At 40.8% G+C, this 16,209-nt stretch overlaps 4 protein-coding genes across 13 annotated transcripts; 1 reads left to right on the top strand and 3 right to left on the bottom strand.

Annotated features, from left to right (window-relative positions):
- Window positions 1-261: 261 nt before the first annotated feature.
- Window positions 262-6,748, bottom strand: LOC124207235 (neprilysin-2-like). 6 transcript variants are annotated; one of them, XM_046604600.1, is made up of 17 exons: window positions 6,606-6,738; window positions 6,273-6,536; window positions 5,724-6,201; window positions 5,310-5,467; window positions 5,059-5,229; window positions 3,933-4,081; window positions 3,647-3,811; window positions 3,359-3,579; window positions 3,046-3,282; window positions 2,782-2,958; window positions 2,435-2,652; window positions 2,201-2,359; window positions 1,690-1,930; window positions 1,435-1,603; window positions 1,223-1,341; window positions 1,014-1,145; window positions 262-928 (listed from the first exon to the last, which is right to left on the bottom strand). In XM_046604600.1, the coding sequence occupies exons 5-17, from the start codon at window positions 5,142-5,144 to the stop codon at window positions 563-565; spliced, it is 2,439 nt and encodes an 812-aa protein (XP_046460556.1). In that variant the 5' UTR covers window positions 5,145-5,229; window positions 5,310-5,467; window positions 5,724-6,201; window positions 6,273-6,536; window positions 6,606-6,738; the 3' UTR covers window positions 262-562. The 6 variants fall into 6 exon arrangements, with proteins under 6 accessions (XP_046460556.1, XP_046460561.1, XP_046460559.1 ...); XM_046604605.1 differs by lacking the exon at window positions 6,273-6,536 and adding an exon at window positions 5,517-5,572 and having other exon boundaries at window positions 3,933-4,078; window positions 5,310-5,450; window positions 5,724-5,890; window positions 6,606-6,717; XM_046604603.1 differs by lacking the exon at window positions 6,273-6,536 and adding an exon at window positions 5,517-5,572 and having other exon boundaries at window positions 3,933-4,078; window positions 5,310-5,450; window positions 5,673-5,890; window positions 6,606-6,713.
- A 249-nt stretch (window positions 6,749-6,997) lies between these two features.
- On the top strand, window positions 6,998-9,666 carry LOC124207239 (protein FIZZY-RELATED 3-like). Of its 2 annotated transcripts, none has more exons than XM_046604609.1 (10): window positions 6,998-7,182; window positions 7,248-7,434; window positions 7,573-7,847; window positions 7,963-8,124; window positions 8,182-8,323; window positions 8,489-8,717; window positions 8,782-8,860; window positions 8,940-9,085; window positions 9,168-9,243; window positions 9,352-9,666. In XM_046604609.1, exons 1-10 carry the CDS (start codon window positions 7,107-7,109, stop codon window positions 9,531-9,533), a joined length of 1,554 nt encoding a protein of 517 aa, XP_046460565.1. In that variant the 5' UTR covers window positions 6,998-7,106; the 3' UTR covers window positions 9,534-9,666. The 2 variants fall into 2 exon arrangements, with proteins under 2 accessions (XP_046460565.1, XP_046460566.1); XM_046604610.1 differs by having other exon boundaries at window positions 7,000-7,182; window positions 7,573-7,766.
- Window positions 9,600-11,065, bottom strand: LOC124207243 (probable serine hydrolase). Its single transcript, XM_046604614.1, has 4 exons — window positions 10,778-11,065; window positions 10,571-10,702; window positions 10,385-10,505; window positions 9,600-10,276 (listed from the first exon to the last, which is right to left on the bottom strand). Exons 1-4 carry the CDS (start codon window positions 10,881-10,883, stop codon window positions 9,679-9,681), a joined length of 957 nt encoding a protein of 318 aa, XP_046460570.1. The 5' UTR covers window positions 10,884-11,065; the 3' UTR covers window positions 9,600-9,678.
- Window positions 11,066-11,267: 202 nt separating this feature from the next.
- Window positions 11,268-15,892, bottom strand: LOC124207244 (probable serine hydrolase). 4 transcript variants are annotated; one of them, XM_046604616.1, is made up of 10 exons: window positions 15,557-15,892; window positions 15,408-15,500; window positions 15,217-15,330; window positions 13,486-13,617; window positions 13,278-13,418; window positions 13,138-13,214; window positions 12,333-13,080; window positions 12,140-12,271; window positions 11,949-12,069; window positions 11,268-11,883 (listed from the first exon to the last, which is right to left on the bottom strand). In XM_046604616.1, exons 1-7 carry the CDS (start codon window positions 15,798-15,800, stop codon window positions 12,976-12,978), a joined length of 906 nt encoding a protein of 301 aa, XP_046460572.1. In that variant the 5' UTR covers window positions 15,801-15,892; the 3' UTR covers window positions 11,268-11,883; window positions 11,949-12,069; window positions 12,140-12,271; window positions 12,333-12,975. The 4 variants fall into 4 exon arrangements, with proteins under 4 accessions (XP_046460572.1, XP_046460574.1, XP_046460575.1 ...); XM_046604618.1 differs by lacking the exon at window positions 15,557-15,892 and adding an exon at window positions 14,558-14,683 and having other exon boundaries at window positions 14,741-15,330; window positions 15,408-15,440; XM_046604619.1 differs by lacking the exons at window positions 15,408-15,500; window positions 15,557-15,892 and adding exons at window positions 14,558-14,683; window positions 14,741-15,147.
- Window positions 15,893-16,209: the final 317 nt, after the last annotated feature.

Consider the following 16,209-nt stretch of genomic DNA (forward strand, 5'->3'; position numbering starts at 1 on the left):
TACATTTTATGTGCGTGTTTTAACACTGGTTGCAGCTCGCGAAACATTGGCGCGAGTAAGGCCGCGTGATGACGCCGCCAGCGTTTGATTCGCTCCCCCCCCCTTGACCTAGATATCTTTTTTCACATATTTTCAACTGAAATAATACATGGGATAAATATGTTTCTCTTTCTCTCATTTTGGCTGAGAGTAGTAGTAGTGGCAGCCCATTGGCTCGCCGAGGTCAAGTTTCCTATAAGAACGAAATTTCAAGAGATGTGCTTAAGGGCAGACACAACGAAACGTGTATTTACTTATCGGGACTTTTAGGGACATTTTTTTATTTTTTTTTTAGTGAACGTTAAGGGAAAAAATAAGGAAAAAAAAAACAGTCCAGCTGTGTATATAGATTGTGTGTGTGTGTAAAATGTGGATGAACGAATTTTTAGGGATTTAAAAAAAAAGGGCTGGTCTAGTTTTATAAAAAAAATTATCAAAATAATCGTGGATTACGTGATTTTTAAAAAATAAACGGGATGACGCATTAATTTTTTTTTGTTTTGTTTAAAAATGGAAATGTTTTTTACCAGACGGCGCATTTTTGTACTGGATTCATTGCACTGCCCAGGGGACAATTGTAATCGGATGCGAATTGGGGCATGTTGGCGAAGGGTCCACGGACGCGGAAGCGGGATGGAGAGTGGGCGCCCGTCAGGATGCGCAGTTTCAAGCTTTCCGGTCGTGATTTCTGACACCAAACGTTGGCGGCTCCTAGCCAAAACAATTGTCTCACGTTGTACTGGCTGAGGCCGGGCAATCGCTGCTCGACTTGATCCCAGTTCTCGAAACCGGATCGTGAGCGTGTCGCGTATTTGATGTAGGCTCGATAGGCTTCCTTGATCCCGCCGTTGTCGGCAATGTTTTCACCTTGAGTATTAATTCCGTTGATCTATTTGAAAATAAAAAGATTAAAAAAATTATAATTCAGATTCAAATAAATCGTTTCCGGTTATTGTGGTTTTAAATATGATTACATTCAAGCCGAGTTCCGGGAATGAGTAATTGCCGTATTGGTTAATAATGCACTGGGCCCGCTCCAAATAATTTTTCTTGGTCGGCGATTCCCACCATTCGGCCAAATTGCCGTCGGGACCGAATTGACGTCCCTGCACCCATCAAATAATAATGACATTTGAACGATAAAATCGTGAGAACATTTTAAAGAATGATTTAGATTTTTTACCTGATCATCGAATCCGTGCGTGATTTCGTGCCCAATAACCCAACCGATGGCGCCGTAGTTTAGGTAGGCGGGTCTGTTTTTGCCGAAGAATGCGCCTTGAAGGATACCGGCCGGGAATTCTACGTGAATACAAAAGAATAGAATAATGCACACGATACATCTTGGCAGAGAGAAGATATTAGATATCGTGCATGTCGAAAGAAAGAACTTACGGATCGAGTTCTCTAGTGGTGAATAGTAAGCGTTGACAACGGCCGGTCTACCGTGAGAAATCCAGTCCGTCTTGTTGACGGATTCACGCAACTTTTTGAATGCGTAATTCGTGCCAAAGACGGTCAGATTGAGGGCGTTGCGCAGGTAGTCGGTCGAGTCGAGAGTCAACTAAATAAACCAAAAATGGAATACAAGTTATTCTCTGTGTTTGACCAGAAAAATAAATGAAAAAATTAGATTAAATTATTAATTACGTTTTGGTAGAGATCAATCAACTTTTTGTCGTCCAAGAGTTCGTCGGGATAGGCGATGTGAGTCGTCATGGAATCGGATTTGCCCTTGGCGCGCACTCGCGTTTCATCGTCCATCCACTCGAGTTCGTCGATTATTTCCGAGAAAACGCTGCGGATATCTTTGACCATCTCGTTCATCGATTGGCGGGCCGCCTCTTCGAAATATTCGCGGACGTACATGGCGCCAACGGCATTGCCAAAACTGTGAAAACGAAGAAAAAGAGGACACACAAGTTTAGTCAACAAGAAACAAAAACAAACAAACAGAGAAAAGAGCAAAAGGACAAAATGGGGCGGAATCAAATAAAAATGGGCGTGTCTTCTTCATCTTACATTTTGCCTTTTGATTTTTTGGCTCTGTGCCAGACAACAAACACAACAAAGGGGGATATGCAAATAAAATAAAAATAAAAATACAAGTTTTGAATTAAAACGAGTTTCTTTTGGGAGATGAGGAGGAAGATTTGGTTACCTGCCGGACACGAGGTCAGTGCACTCCTCCCAGCGGGGTTTTCGTTCAGTTGTGCCGGTCAAGACGGCGGAATATTTCAGCTGCAGATTTCTGGCAGCTTCGTTCAAGTAGCCAACAGACGCCGAGGAAACGCGCCACATCAAATAATTGGCCAAAGTCCTTGAGAAATAATCAAATCAAATCAAAATTTCGGTTTGTTGATGGAAAACGCAGGATGATGATGGATGTTGTTACCTCTTGGGAGTTTTGGCCAGCAAATCAACCAGCTTGGGGAAATAGTCGGGCACATCGACAATGACTCGCTCGTTTTCCGTCAGGACGTGATGCGGGGCCAGGATCGTGTTCATGTAGACCAGCCAAGGGATTTCGGGTACTTTGAGGCTCAATTCTTTAATAGTCATGGGATTGTAAAGTTTGTTGGCATCGCGGCGCTCCTCCCTCGGCAAATTGATCTGTTTTTATTATTTTCGGTTGGGAAGGATAGAGCAATCAAAATTAATGATCCCGCCTTTTTCTTTTAGTACGTACACAGCTTAGAGGGATTAAAAAGGAGAAAAGAGGCTTTGAAATAAAAGAATTACATTGGCCAGCTTGATTTCAAATTCGAGGGCTTCCGTCTGCTGCTTGGTTGCGCTGTCCTTATCGGCTCCCAGGAGAGTGGCTAAACCGACTTGATAATCGAGGTAAGCTTTGACGTCCTTGTCTCCGAGACCTTTGATCAGATATTCCCGGCTCAGTCCCAGTGTAGCTTGATCCAACTGTCCCAACGAAATCATAAGCGAATCATTAACAATTCAATATTTCTGACGAGGTGAAATGATGGGAATAGGGGCGAAATTATTTACGTCAATAATACGCGAAGTCGAGTTCTTCAGGTCGGTCGTGACGGAAAAGTCGACAAAGTAGTCGATCGAATAGCCGGCCAGACGGAACTTGTAAATCATGTCAGTCCAAACAAAAGTGCTGTCGTCCCAGCTGTCGCCAACGACGACCGGCCAGCCGCCAAACTGGTCAAGGACCTCCTTGAGCGGCGCCAGGCCCACCTCCTCCGCCCGGGTCTTGTTCAAACACGACTGGAAGAGCTGCGATTCAAAATGGAATTATTTATCCATCCAGGCTGGCACATCAAAGAAGAAAGAGACGGTTTTATGTACGTACTTTCTTGACCAGCTTGAACGGCTCGGCGTCCGTTTCTTTGATGGGCCTCTCGATGAGCGACCGCAGCTGCTCCGTCACTTCGTCGCTAATCAAACTGAAAGTCGTCACGCTCGACTGGTCGTCCGGAATCACGTTCCTCGTTTCGAATCCGCCGCAAGCGAACGAGTAGAAATCCTCGCAAGGATCCACCGTCTTGTCCATATTTTTCAGGATTTCGGCCGCTTTGATTTAGAATTCAAATTAGTTGAATTTCAACAAGGAAAGTAAATGGGACAAGTTCATTTGTACCTGCCAGGACGCAGCCGGAAGTGTTGCAAACGTCGCCGTTGGCGCTTTTGGCCGAAGGATCGGCGTCGGATTTGGTGGCCTTGTCCAAATCGAGAACTTCGTGACTGCTGACGGTAAAGGCTGCGGCAGAGGGCGAGACCATGGCAAGAGTTTCACTATCGAACACTATTTGAAGATGGCAATTGGGGATATCGGGGGGTTTATAAATCAATCAATCGCATCATTCCCGAAAAAATAATAATTTAAAAAAACCAAAAAAAATTGAGAATTGGAAAAATAGCCGAACCTTTCGAGGGGTCGTTTTGCTGGCCTCGGTAGATGAGAGCGGCCATAGCGATAGCCAATCCGACGGCCACAAAGACGACGACGGTGGCGCAAAGGGATAGGCGTCGCTCTAGACGAGTCCTGCGCTCCCACCATGATCCACTCCTACTACTTGATAAAATAGAAAAAAAACATGACATTGGGGCGCGCGCAAATCAAATTGTTTTTCTTTTGGGTAAATTGAATTTTTCTTTCTGTTTTGGCAACTTCCTCATTTTCTCGAAAAGAAAAACAGACGGGCGCCAGACTCTACAAGGGAAATCGTATCCGCCAGCTGCTGTCGTCGTCTCCTCGGCTGTGTAATTTGATTCACCTTGGAATCGAATCCCAATCTTATATACGAAAAACTAAATTATTTACACGGGCCAAATTGGGGTGGATATGTCTTGTGTGTTGCAAACACGTACATATAAATACTGTGCATGTTTCTCTTCAAGTTGGGATTTTCCGCTTCGTCGAGGTCACACGTCACACACCTCTCCCTTTTGATTTCCTTTTTGCTGGCTGTCACGCAAAAAAGTGAAAGAAAATTGAATCTACAAAGAAATCAACATTTCCCCTTTTTCTGCACACGGTCGGTCCCGGTTTTTCCTCCTTTTGTGTGTGTGTGTGTTTACGTAAGACGTCGCCCCGAGTGTTTATGACTAGCCGAATGTAACCAGAAATAAATAAATAACTTTTAATTGGCAGAAATAGCGCAGTTGGACATTTTTTCGGGAATTCAACGAAGGGGCCAATCAATTGCACGACGCAGGAAATGGGCGGTCAAAAAAACGGATCGATCCCGCTGGCCCGTCCAACTGATCCCCAAACTTTTTTTTTTTTGGAAAACTAAAATAAAAATTTCACTCGTCATCAAATCAAGATTTCCTGCTTCAATTCACAAATGCGCCTGGCCAAGACTCTTTTTTCCAGAAAATGTTGTAAATATAAATGAAATATAGTACAGGGCCATCTGATGATGGGACGCTAGGGTCACTTGGTTATAAGAACCCCAGTGCACTTGACCTTGCACTGCCAAATCATTTTCTTCATTCAAAATCCCATTTTCCTTGTAAAACAAATTAATAAAAAGAAGAAGGACTTACTTGTATTCCCGCGCGTTGGGTTGGCTAGCCAAAGACATTTGACTGTCGTGTTCCAGTATGCTGGTAGGACGTGTACTAATTGTCATATCAATCTCACACACAAACGACCAAAAATTTTCCCCTTCAGCAGGTTCAACAAATTATTATTCCGCTCACTTTTCTTGTTGGTAACTGGAAAACATAAATAATGAACAAGGAAGTTAACAAAAAAAAATGTTTCAACAAAAATGGACAAATTAATTTTTTCGTACGCAGTTTTTTTTGGTTTGTTTCTTTTTGGAACGGGTCAGGTGGTGCGGCTTGGTCGACAGCTCGAAGAGCTCTGAGCTCAGCTATGGAGTCGAGCTGGCAACTAATACCCTCCCCAAAAAACTGCTGGGCTGGACTAGGACCTGCTTCATGGGAGTGGCTGCGTTATAAAACCAAAGAGAGAGAGAAAATAAAAAAGAAATACATACGGACACACAATGAAGAAGGGCTCCAGGCAACGTTCAAAAAATTGGTTAGAAATTTTCTAAATAATAAAAATTTTGCCAATTACAGCTCAGCCACACGCGGATAAGAATACAATCAAATAAGAGAGTTTTCGGGGGGTTTTTTTACTATCGACTCACTTTTAATGGTATAATGAATGCGGTTTTTAACGAGCGGGATATATTATATACTTAAGTAAGTAACTGCAGGTGTGTTTTCCGTTCGGGTCGCTCATCAGTTCCGGTACTTTTCTTTTTCCAACCGATATAATAATTGAACGTGTGTGCGGGAGAGATGATTTCTAGTTGAAACTTTCACCACGACACTCTGAAATGAAAGTTATCCATTTTCTCCGACTCTATTGAAATAAAAATGTTGTTGTAGTAATGCACACACGTTTCCCCCCGCCATTTCTCATCTGTCGTTAGATGAACTCTCAAGTGAAAAGGTTTTCCCACCGCAAAAACACCACCAAGTTAAAAAGAAAAAGAAAAGAGAAAACAAATAGAAATATAAATAATAGCCGGTCACGCCACCACACTGAAATATGGTCAGTCGTCAACACACAGGTGTTTTCTGTGTGTGTGTTGGGATAAAATAGCTCGAGGCCGATTCACGTCTGCTAACAGAAAACTATAATTCTGATGAGATTCCTTATATTCTTTCTGGCTGCAATAGAAAGGTAAAAAAAGATTTCCATGAGAAGATGAAAGTTCATTTGGATGTTCTACAAAGATTACACAGGCATGACCCCAATTCGTCCCCTCAAAGAATCCAGGACAAGAGCCCTCCACCATACCAGAGTACCCAAAGGTAAACATGCACACGCCATTTCCATCTGATGGTCCTCTTTCCCCCAAAGTTGAATGATGGTTATCGTCCAGCCAAGCGAGCTTCCGTCAACAATGACGTGATTCTCTCTTCTGTGAGCTCAATAGAGAAAACAGCAGTTTGACAATATATTGTCGGGGAAGCCGAGCGTGAACTTTTTTGATTCGCGAATGCTGGAAACCCGTACACACACACATATAATAATAATATCACACAAAAGCCGAATAAAATAGAAATAGTACCGTGCACACTTCCTGGCATCGCTAGGGACTGTAGTAGATACACACAATAGAAACTGGTTGCCGTAACGGTAGATCGACTTCCAGTCTTCCATCGTGCGACACTCGAATCTTTTGAATAGTCGGCCATTTGCAACTCTTAACTTGTGCTGCTGCTGTGCACAGGTTCACGATGTATTGACTTGCAGATTGACCCAGTCGAATAAACAGTTAGAATTTTTTATTCCATCCCAAAAAGTTGTACCGAAAAAAAAATATGGTAATTAATTTAAATATTGTAAATTTCAGAAAAAACATGTAATTTATTCCACTGTAGATTTTGGTCATTGTCTGACCCCTTACCCCATTTCCCGCCATTGCTGAAATAAAACAAATGAACAATCCCGATTTTCACTTGTTTTTTTTTCGTGCAGTCGACAACTAACAGCTGAGGTCAGAACTATCGTGTTTCATTGTTTGCTCATCTCTCATCGTACCTGTTTCTTCTTCATTATACAATCAGCCATGTCCGCCACGTGTTTGACTTCCGGGAGCCAACATAATCTCAACGTGCCGGTTATTTCCAGTGCTACTAACAAAGGTAAGTACCCACCACCGATTGTGTGTGAAAAATGCCCGTCACGAACGAAATATCAAATTGTATAGGTGCTGGTGGTGAGAAGGCGAAATTTTTGACGCCGACCTTGCGTCGTTCTCCCACAGGCCGATTACCTCATTCGTCTGGAAAGATTCAAAGTGTCGATCGCAATTCACTTCGGGTGCCATCGCCGTTCGCCCACCAACAACGTCGCAGCAGCCCTTCGTCTCCTCGCAGTGTTAACATTCAAGACAGGTTCGTTAGTTGATGTATCAATTGGTGTTTACGTCATTTTCTGGGGAAAACCGAACGCAGCAAGGTCGATCAAAAGTTGATTTCCTTCATTTTCTTTTTTGTATGTTTTTATATTTTTGGTCTGCTGGCGTGACGCAGGTTGATTCCATGTCGCTCGCAGACGGATATGCAGCTGGCTCAACATCTTTTGTCACCCCTGTCACATCGTGCCGGCGATCATGACGACTCTGAGCAACAGGACAGCTCCCGCCAAGTCACGCGAATTCTCAACTTTGGCACTAAAGTTGTGAAAGCGAAACCATTCAGCCTCGTTACGGCCTCTTTGGCTTGTGGTACGACTCCTAAACCCAAATTTAAAATCCCCACTAAACCCGATCGAGTTATGGCTGCCCCGGGGACTTTTCTCGACTGCGGTAAATTCGTCTGTTGAATACTGATTTTTATTTTACCTTTTTTGTTTTCTTTTGTTTGGGTTTTGTTTGAAAAAGAAAAAGACATTTTTTAAAAATAAATGTTGTATTCAAACAGGTTCCCAGAGCGCTCACTGGGCGCCATCGGCCAGTTTGGTGGTGGCCTTAGAAACGGGCGTTTACGTCTGTCAAATCAACGAGGACTCTAACGTGACCGAAATTTGCAACAACAACCAGACTCCGGAAAATCCATTCTGCCAAGTTATTTGGGATAGCGCTGGTAAATTTTTTTTGTTCCGACTGTCGAACAATTAACTAATTTTTATCCATGTTCCAGGTGAATCGGTCGTCTGCGGGAAAGCGGGTGGTGAAATACAAATCCGCGATCTGCGCACACCCCTCCGTCAAATCAAGTGGCAGATGTTGTCCAACCACGCCATTCGATCGATCGCACTAGAGCAAGATCAGCTACTAACCTGGTAATACTTTTGTTGAAATTCAAGTGGGTCGTAAAATTTATTTTTTTCCAAGACAAAGGGGTAAGCTCTCGGATAGATTTGGGTCAGGTGTGCAATTCTAACCGACCAATCTGAATATGGCGAGCTACAGTTTTTGTATTTTTCCCTGTTTCTCTCCTTTTTTAGCGGCACCGTGAGCCACGGGGTTCGGATTTACGACCTCCGCCAAACGGGTGGGTCCAGTGAACCCATTTTATCGTTGGGATCGCGTACCAGCGTCAACAGCCTCTCCTGGTCCATCAACGGACATTTACTGGCTGGCGGCTGCGAGTCTGGACAAATTTACTTGTGGGATGTCCGCCAGCCATCAAATGAAATCAAAATTTTCAAAACCCAAGACAAAAACCCCATCCAAGTAATTACAAAATCAATATTTTTAATTGAACAAGTGTTTGATTAACTTTTTTTTCTTTTTTTAGGTCGTGAATTGGTGTTCCTGGAAATCCAGTGTTCTGTTTAGCGGCTCCAGTTTCCCAAAGCCCAGCATCTGCCTTCACAGTATGGTTATTTAATCGCGCAGCTTTTATTTCTTTATTTGATTTTTTTGGATCGACTGACGCTTTAAATTATTTAACAGACACAGCGACGGGAGTGTTGATTGGCGACTATGAATGCGCATCAGAAGTTTCGGGGATCCAATTCAACGCTGATCTGAAACAAGTTGCCACTTCACATCATTCGTGTCTACCCGAAGCGGCGGCTACTGCTGCTGCTGCGACTCATGTACGGGGGGACTTTTTCGAGCAATCAAATTTAAAAGCTTTAAAGACACTGATGATTTACATTTCTTCTCTTCTCTCGACAGATTCATGGTGCAGAAAGCACCGTTCAGCTCTGGCAACTGACTTCTAACAAATTGAATCCCATCCTGCAACTAGACCGTAAGATGATAAAAACCTGAACTACTTTTTGATATCTTTACTCTAAATTGAGTCTTCGTGTTTTCACTCGTGGTTTATTTTTGTTTTTCTTTCTCTCTCTGTTATTAGAGCACGAAGATGGTATTGTCAGCATGGCTGCATCCGTCAATGGTTGTCAATTGCTCACCATGGGCGGCGATGAGTTGCTGTGTTTATGGCACTGGAACGAAACCGCCCATCATTCAAATGCAAACAAGGCGGGGTTCCAGACCGCTCGTAGTCAATTGAATGCATGCGACCTTATTCGCTAGTCCTACATTTTATCAAACAAATTTTCTTTTTCAACCAACAAATTATTTCAATTAATTTCAATCGTGTCATTTTTAAAAAGATATATTCTATTGTAAGTAAAAAATACACTGAGGTAGTTATTTAACAAAACAATTGATTGTTTCATCAAAGTTTACTAGCGAGCGGAGGAGGTAATATAAATTGAAGAATGTGAGGTGCGACTCGTTCAGGATGTGTGAGGTGGACATGATGGGTACCTTCTACATCGACGATGCGGAAATCTTGGCTAGAAGACCGATAAATGTCGAGATATTCGCCAAGCGTTTTTTCGGTGAAGTTCTTGAGGCCATTGGAAGCTCGGATGATGAGTAAAGGGCAACGGATATTGGCAACTATCACTTTGATTTGCTCTTCGGAAAGAGTGAGTGTACGGACTAGGATTCGCATGTCAGATATTAGGAACTCGTAGGCATCTTCGGCATTAGCTTTCTTTTTCAGGCCACGGATTAATAGGACGTCTGCTGCCTTGTCGTCGACGGATCCTTTGTAATTGTCGACAAGACTCTGACGGGCTTCCTGATATGTTACCGTTGATGGTGATCCAACTTCCGAGAATCCGAGTATTTCGGTTATAATGCCTCTCATGATGACAGGTAGCTTAGATACGGACACGGAGACCGGCTTAACCAAATCCAAACTGATCATTTTGCTGACATGTTCTGGGAAAATAGATGCAAAGAGAAAAAGTGTGATGGCCCCAATACTGAAATTTAAAAAAGAAAAGTAATAGCATAAAAGATTAACTACTGTCTTATCAGTATACAAATAGGTACATAGTTATATAACCAATCCTATTACTAACTAGGCTTACCTATGGCCAATTAAGATCACTTGGTCCCATTTGAAATGATCTACAACAAGTTTAACATGATAGGCGTTGTCAAAATAATGAAGGATCACTCCAGGGGGGTAGGCTGATGAGTATCCATGACCTGCGTGCATAGTTTAGATATTGAATTTGAATATGATATGGATTTTTAGAAGCAGGCATTATTACCACAAAGCTCAAGGCAAACAAGACGAACATGAGGTGGGAGCAGAGGAGCTAGTGTATCAAATGATCCAGCGTTATCCATCAATCCATGAACTGCTAAAACAGGAACACCATCATCAGGCCCCCAAACTTTTGCTATTGCCAATAAGTGCAAACAAGTCAGGCAACTGTGTTTTAAAGGAAAATGCGTTCAACGTTAAGATTCAATACCTGACAAGTGGCCCCATGGAACAGGAATCTGTACGTCCTCTTTAAACTCTAGTCGTGGACTTTTCAAAGATGACACGGTAATTGACTCCATTTCCCTGACATTCATTCACTGACTGACGAGAGATAGGAACTAAACTTTGAAAGAAACATGGGTCATTACTTCCTCATTGTTTCGCCCTTTAGACGTATTTACATAACAATTTTGGATATCAGCTACAGACGACAAAGTCATAAGGTACTATCGATAGCAAGTATCGATTTTGTAAAGGAGATGTTGACTCATTTGTCATTTGAGATATTGAAATAAATATTTTGTTTTAGCAAACAGTAGACAACAATGTCGTTCAAATGATAAAAAAAAAATAGACGTCATATTTCATAGTTTTTATCTTTGCTTTTAAAATATTAGTTTGTTGTGACGTAAGTTACTTTGCCTGCCATAACTCACCGGAGAAGTTGGAAATAAAAGTTTTTGGTTCACCCATACATATTCATTGTTCTATATATTTTTATTGAGAAAATCGCAAATGTAGGGAGCGACCAATTCTGGGTGAGTTAAATGGATGTGGTGCTTACCATCCATCTCAATCAACTGGAAATCTTTACTGGCGTTGCGATAGATCTCGATGAATTCTTGGTGCAATTGCACCGGTTCGGATGAGACAGAAGTAATCGAATTTCTTGCGCGTATCAGCAGAAATGGGCATAAAATACCACGAGCTATTTCTCTGAGCTTTTCAGTGGTAAAATCATTGAAAAGGAACGGGCGGATGATGGTGCGCAAGTCTCGTGTATATTCATACTCATCATCGCCTTTCTTTCGCAAACTACGGGCAAGCAGGATGTCGGCGTGCTTGGCTTCAACCGATCCAGAGTAGTTTCTGATGAGTTTCTCACGCGCTTGATTATATGTTGTGATGGAAGATGTCCGTGGGACTTGCTCCATTTTTTTGGCCATGCTTTGAAAATCTGTTAAAACGCTTTTCATCTCATTGCTAAAGTTGTCTGGATCGGAAGATCGGAGCTTGAGAGCATCCAAACTGATGAGCTTAAGGATTTTGTCGGAAAATATCGAAGCAACGAATGTGGCAATTTGGCCTCCCATGCTAACAAACCCAACACAATTATTTTTAAAAAATATGTGTGTGTAAAAGATTTGAAAGGAAATTACCTGTGGCCCATGAGAGTAACCTTTTCCCACCGAAAAAAGTCAATTACCATTTTGACATGATAAATATGGTCATACAGAGACAAAAACATTCCTGGTGGGTAGTGGGAGGAAAAGCCATGCCCTAAAGAGAGTGCAAGCAGTTGCATAAGTATGTTTACGACACAGTGAGATATGTATAAGCAAATTATTACCACAGAACTCAAGACACACTAGACGAGTATTTAAAGGGAGAAGAGGAGCAATGGTGTCAAAAGATCCTGCATTATCCTGCCATCCGTGGAGGGCCAATATTGGTAAACCATCCTCTGGGCCCCATACCTTAGCTATATTAAAATTTATGACTTATTGGCTGGCAACACAAATAATTTAGTGAAACCATTTTACCGGCAAGGTAGCCCCATGAAACTGGAATTTGTAATTCTTCTTTGAATTGCAGGTGTTTGATTTTGTTTGACTCCATGGACACAATTTTGTAGCACTCAATTTATGTAAAAAAAAGAAGGAAATTTTATATCACTATTATAGTTTAACTGATATAATTAAATGTCATTATCACAGATTTGCACACTGTTCCTGTTATGATTCGTCTGCTAAATTGACAACACTCGCTTTTCGCCGACGTCTGATTTATTATTTACGCATTGAATGAATTCTGTGATTCTCGATTCTTCACTTATTTGTAATTACAATAAAAAATTAACATGTAAAACGGAATGCCAGCCGTAGGATATAAAGAAACTAAAATAAGAACGGAAGATAGAAAGACATGCTGTTTAGCAGACGTCAAATTAATGGAGGGAAATTTGATTTTTGAATATGACACATTGTGAAGTCCTATGGAAGTCATCGAGAATTTCAACAACTGCAGATGTTAAATTTTTACAAGTTTTATTATGAAATCAAAAAATTAATGGAAGACATAAAAAAAAACACACAAAATTCTCATTTATTCTCTTATCATGCGATACGCAAACACAGCAAATGGCAAATGGTATCACAGCCTTTCTAGAAACACGAGATGTTTATTTCAATTATTCTGTTCCGCGAGGTTTGGGCCTTTGGGGAAGGAGGACATTTCTGTCTGAGTAGATTTGTCCAACTGGATTGGGCTTGGGGGTTCATCAAAGTCAACCTATGAAATGTTATTTTATAAAAATTTCTGTACCATTCTAATCATGTATGTACAGACCTGCGTCCCGTTATCGGCCATTGACGTCGAGATTAAAGAATAAGTAAGATTGGGACCAGTATTCAACGGAACTTCATCTTCGAAATATAAAAATAAGCGGGTTAGTTAGTAATAGTAACATCTTTGAAATTTACACTCACCTTCCATATCCATTATTTCTGTTTTGACTATAATACGGTTGTCGTCATCTATTGCACATTGAACCGCAGTACTTGGATTTTCGGAAAAGGTAGCATCACGTAATAATTCAGGACTGACAATAGTCACCATAGGTCTCTTTGCTGTAAAGGTTATTAGTTTTTTATCTACTATATGTAACTTGGTAACAAAGTTTTGCAAAAGGATTACCATCAACAAAACAGCCAGTCACTCCGTCTGTTGTATTCGGATCAGGCGGATGTATTGCGGCTTGAACATCAAGTGGATCGTTTTCTGTGGAAGTCATGCTAAGATCGCAACTTATCTCCTGTCCCTCCTCATCTTTAAAGGGAAACAAAACATTTTCATCAATTAGTTAATGAACTACTATTTCTGCAGAGGATGGAGGCACATGGTGTAGCATTTTCCTAGTGCACCGCTGCTACGTACGCGTTATTATTTCCCCCCCCCCCCGAATTACACAAAAATGTATCAGTAATGAGTCTCAAGGCCCTGTGATATGTGAAACAAAAGTACTGTAATTCTTTTGCTATAGCGATTGGGTTTTTGACAAAAGTTAGATAGATGTAATGTAACGTATTTGTGTGTTCTGACTGCAATGATGTGATGTTCTGTATCATAAAAACTTTGCAACAATCCTCTATCCTCATGGAAGAATCTTATTATGATACCTTTAATAATGTAATTGTTGAAAGGTAAGGAAAATAATACCTGTATGGGTTGAAACAAAATGGTTATCTTGTTCAAGGGACCCCAAATTTTGAGTTGGAACCCAATCCACATCTTCAGTTAAATACAAATATGCTGGTTTCCCTATAAACAGAACTTACTAATTAACGAAATAACTATTAGCTAAACATTGTAATACCTGATACAAAATGGTCAGAACACACAAAATACTGCCCATTACATCTACCTAAATTTCCTTTTGTCAGTTGCAACCAAAGATTTCTCCTTCTTTCAATGAGATGTTTGTCACTGATAGCCTTATTGTGAAATTCGGTGAAACCAGGAAATCTATAAAAACTGCGCTTATTATTTTTGTTCCACCTTGTGAAACAAATGCAACACTTCCTAGACATATCGAAATAGAGCACGTTTGACGTAAAGCCTAAACAGTATCCTAGTCAACACACAACAATTTCTCTAGCAGACGACAGTAAAACACAGAAATTCAACCAATCACAATCTCTGTCAAGCTTAAGTTTGACAATTGGTTAATCAAAAGTAGTTAACATATATGTTATCAAAATGTAGCTACCATTGTAATAGTGTGAATGTACGTTAGCATATTGAGTGTTTCTTGTTTTGTTAGTGACCAACAGATCCAAATTCTTTGATGGTATCCAATCAATATCGTTTGCATTGGAAAAGTAAGCTGGTTTACCTAGAATACATGATGTTAAATAAAAGTTTTCAGTGTTTTTATACAACTGAAGTTTACCTGATTGGAAGTGGTCAGAACAAACACAAGTCAGTCCAATAGGGACATTATCATAATTAGTTCCAACAACTTCTTTCCATGCAACAAGCCTCCTTTCCAACAGATCCTTATCAAATGGCACTAACTTTTTGATATTCGGGTTTGGAAAATTAAAAAAACTACGGGAATTTCTATCCTTCCTATAATAATCTGAAGAAATACCACAAATACAACACACTCTTAACTTTGGCATTTCTTGTATGTTGTTCGAAACCGTGTAATCCAACATATGACAGAAAACTTACGAAAAATGTGATAGTCGCCTGCTACCGTTGAAAAGCCTAGCTAGCAACCACATCGGGCGAGCCAAATAAAAAGCGGCTGTTCACGGCACCCCTTCACACTGCAACGCGCCGCTAGGGGGTCGGCTTGACCCATACCAGCCCATACTTATGGATACTTATAACGTCTATATAATAAAATGTAATTTTGCTAACCTTCAAAAGAGCCACCAGTTAATACTTCTTCCTTGATTGTTATGTAGTTGTCCTCTACTGTTGCATCAGCAGTTGAGGTGAAAGAATATGCGGTAGCATTCTGAGATTCTTCATCTTAAAAATATTGAATGAGACATATGTATATGTTGTTAAATTTAAGTACTTCACATTTTAGTGATGGTTGTTATTACCTCTTTCTTTATTGGTAAAGTTGTTCTCTCCATTCATGAACAGCGATGGGACCCAATCTATATTACTCTCATCTCTGTACACGGCTGGTTTTCCTGTAGCAATAATTTTTGTACTGCAACAAGAAAACTGTAACTAAAATATTATTTACCACTATGAAAATGTAGAGAACACACTGCAGTGAAGACTCTCACAACAAAGTTCTCCCGATTAATTGCTTTTATCCAAGCAGCTCTTCGTTTCTTGATGATGACACTTTTTTCATGATGAATCTTGAACATTAAATTCTGTTTTGTTCTGGAACTAACTTGTGGGAATCTGTAAAATGAACGTGTTTTATCCGTTCCTGCCGAACTAGTACATCCAGTTACACAACACTTTCGATATTTAGGCATTCTTTTTCATTCAGAAACACAAAGGTGTGCAATGAAAAAACTTGGATTCGGTCATCGTATTTGTTGTTGTTTACATTTGCTTTTTCCTTCTGAGATCTTTCAGCCCTCTATTGAGAACCTCGCGCAACCAACATCGCCATCTGTTGAATAGAAAAAAAAACCGACACTCCTTCCTGCAGGAAGAATGTTTGAAGCACCGTCCGTAATCCGCAACATAAAAACCTTTTGGAAAACTTCCGGGTTATAACAGAATCGCTAAGGGAACCAGTTCGGATGACTAAACTAATGCTGCTTTAGGAGAATAGACAGAAAGAAACCGTCCAATAGCTCGAAATCAGTCCTACACTATAATATGAGAACGAACCAGTAGAAAAGTTTTCAGTTCCGGCATATGGTCCGCCATGGAATA

The sequence above is a fragment of the Daphnia pulex genome, chromosome 11 (genome assembly GCF_021134715.1).
Source record: "Daphnia pulex isolate KAP4 chromosome 11, ASM2113471v1".
Classification (NCBI taxonomy): Eukaryota; Metazoa; Arthropoda; class Branchiopoda; order Diplostraca; family Daphniidae; genus Daphnia; species Daphnia pulex.

What these genes read in the sequence shown, in the direction of transcription:
- LOC124207239 (XM_046604609.1), top strand. Translation starts at nt 7,107, where the DNA reads ATGTCCGCCACGTGTTTGACTTCCGGGAGCCAACATAATCTCAACGTG. An exon ending in AGTGTTAACATTCAAGACAG is followed by an intron (nt 7,435 to 7,572) that starts GTTCGTTAGTTG and finishes GGCGTGACGCAG; the next exon opens with GTTGATTCCATGTCGCTCGC. An exon ending in CAAGATCAGCTACTAACCTG is followed by an intron (nt 8,324 to 8,488) that starts GTAATACTTTTG and finishes CTCCTTTTTTAG; the next exon opens with CGGCACCGTGAGCCACGGGG.
- LOC124207243 (XM_046604614.1), bottom strand. Translation starts at nt 10,883, where the DNA reads ATGAATGTCAGGGAAATGGAGTCAATTACCGTGTCATCTTTGAAAAGT. An exon ending in TCCATGGGGCCACTTGTCAG is followed by an intron (nt 10,703 to 10,777) that starts GTATTGAATCTT and finishes TATTGGCAATAG; the next exon opens with CAAAAGTTTGGGGGCCTGAT. An exon ending in GTGATCTTAATTGGCCATAG is followed by an intron (nt 10,277 to 10,384) that starts GTAAGCCTAGTT and finishes TTTAAATTTCAG; the next exon opens with TATTGGGGCCATCACACTTT.
- LOC124207244 (XM_046604615.1), bottom strand. Translation starts at nt 12,408, where the DNA reads ATGGAGTCAAACAAAATCAAACACCTGCAATTCAAAGAAGAATTACAA. An exon ending in TTCATGGGGCTACCTTGCCG is followed by an intron (nt 12,272 to 12,332) that starts GTAAAATGGTTT and finishes ATTTTAATATAG; the next exon opens with CTAAGGTATGGGGCCCAGAG. An exon ending in GTTACTCTCATGGGCCACAG is followed by an intron (nt 11,884 to 11,948) that starts GTAATTTCCTTT and finishes TGGGTTTGTTAG; the next exon opens with CATGGGAGGCCAAATTGCCA.
- LOC124207235 (XM_046604599.1), bottom strand. Translation starts at nt 5,144, where the DNA reads ATGACAATTAGTACACGTCCTACCAGCATACTGGAACACGACAGTCAA. An exon ending in ACTGACCTCGTGTCCGGCAG is followed by an intron (nt 1,931 to 2,200) that starts GTAACCAAATCT and finishes TCGTTTTCACAG; the next exon opens with TTTTGGCAATGCCGTTGGCG. An exon ending in TCCCGGAACTCGGCTTGAAT is followed by an intron (nt 929 to 1,013) that starts GTAATCATATTT and finishes ATTTTCAAATAG; the next exon opens with ATCAACGGAATTAATACTCA.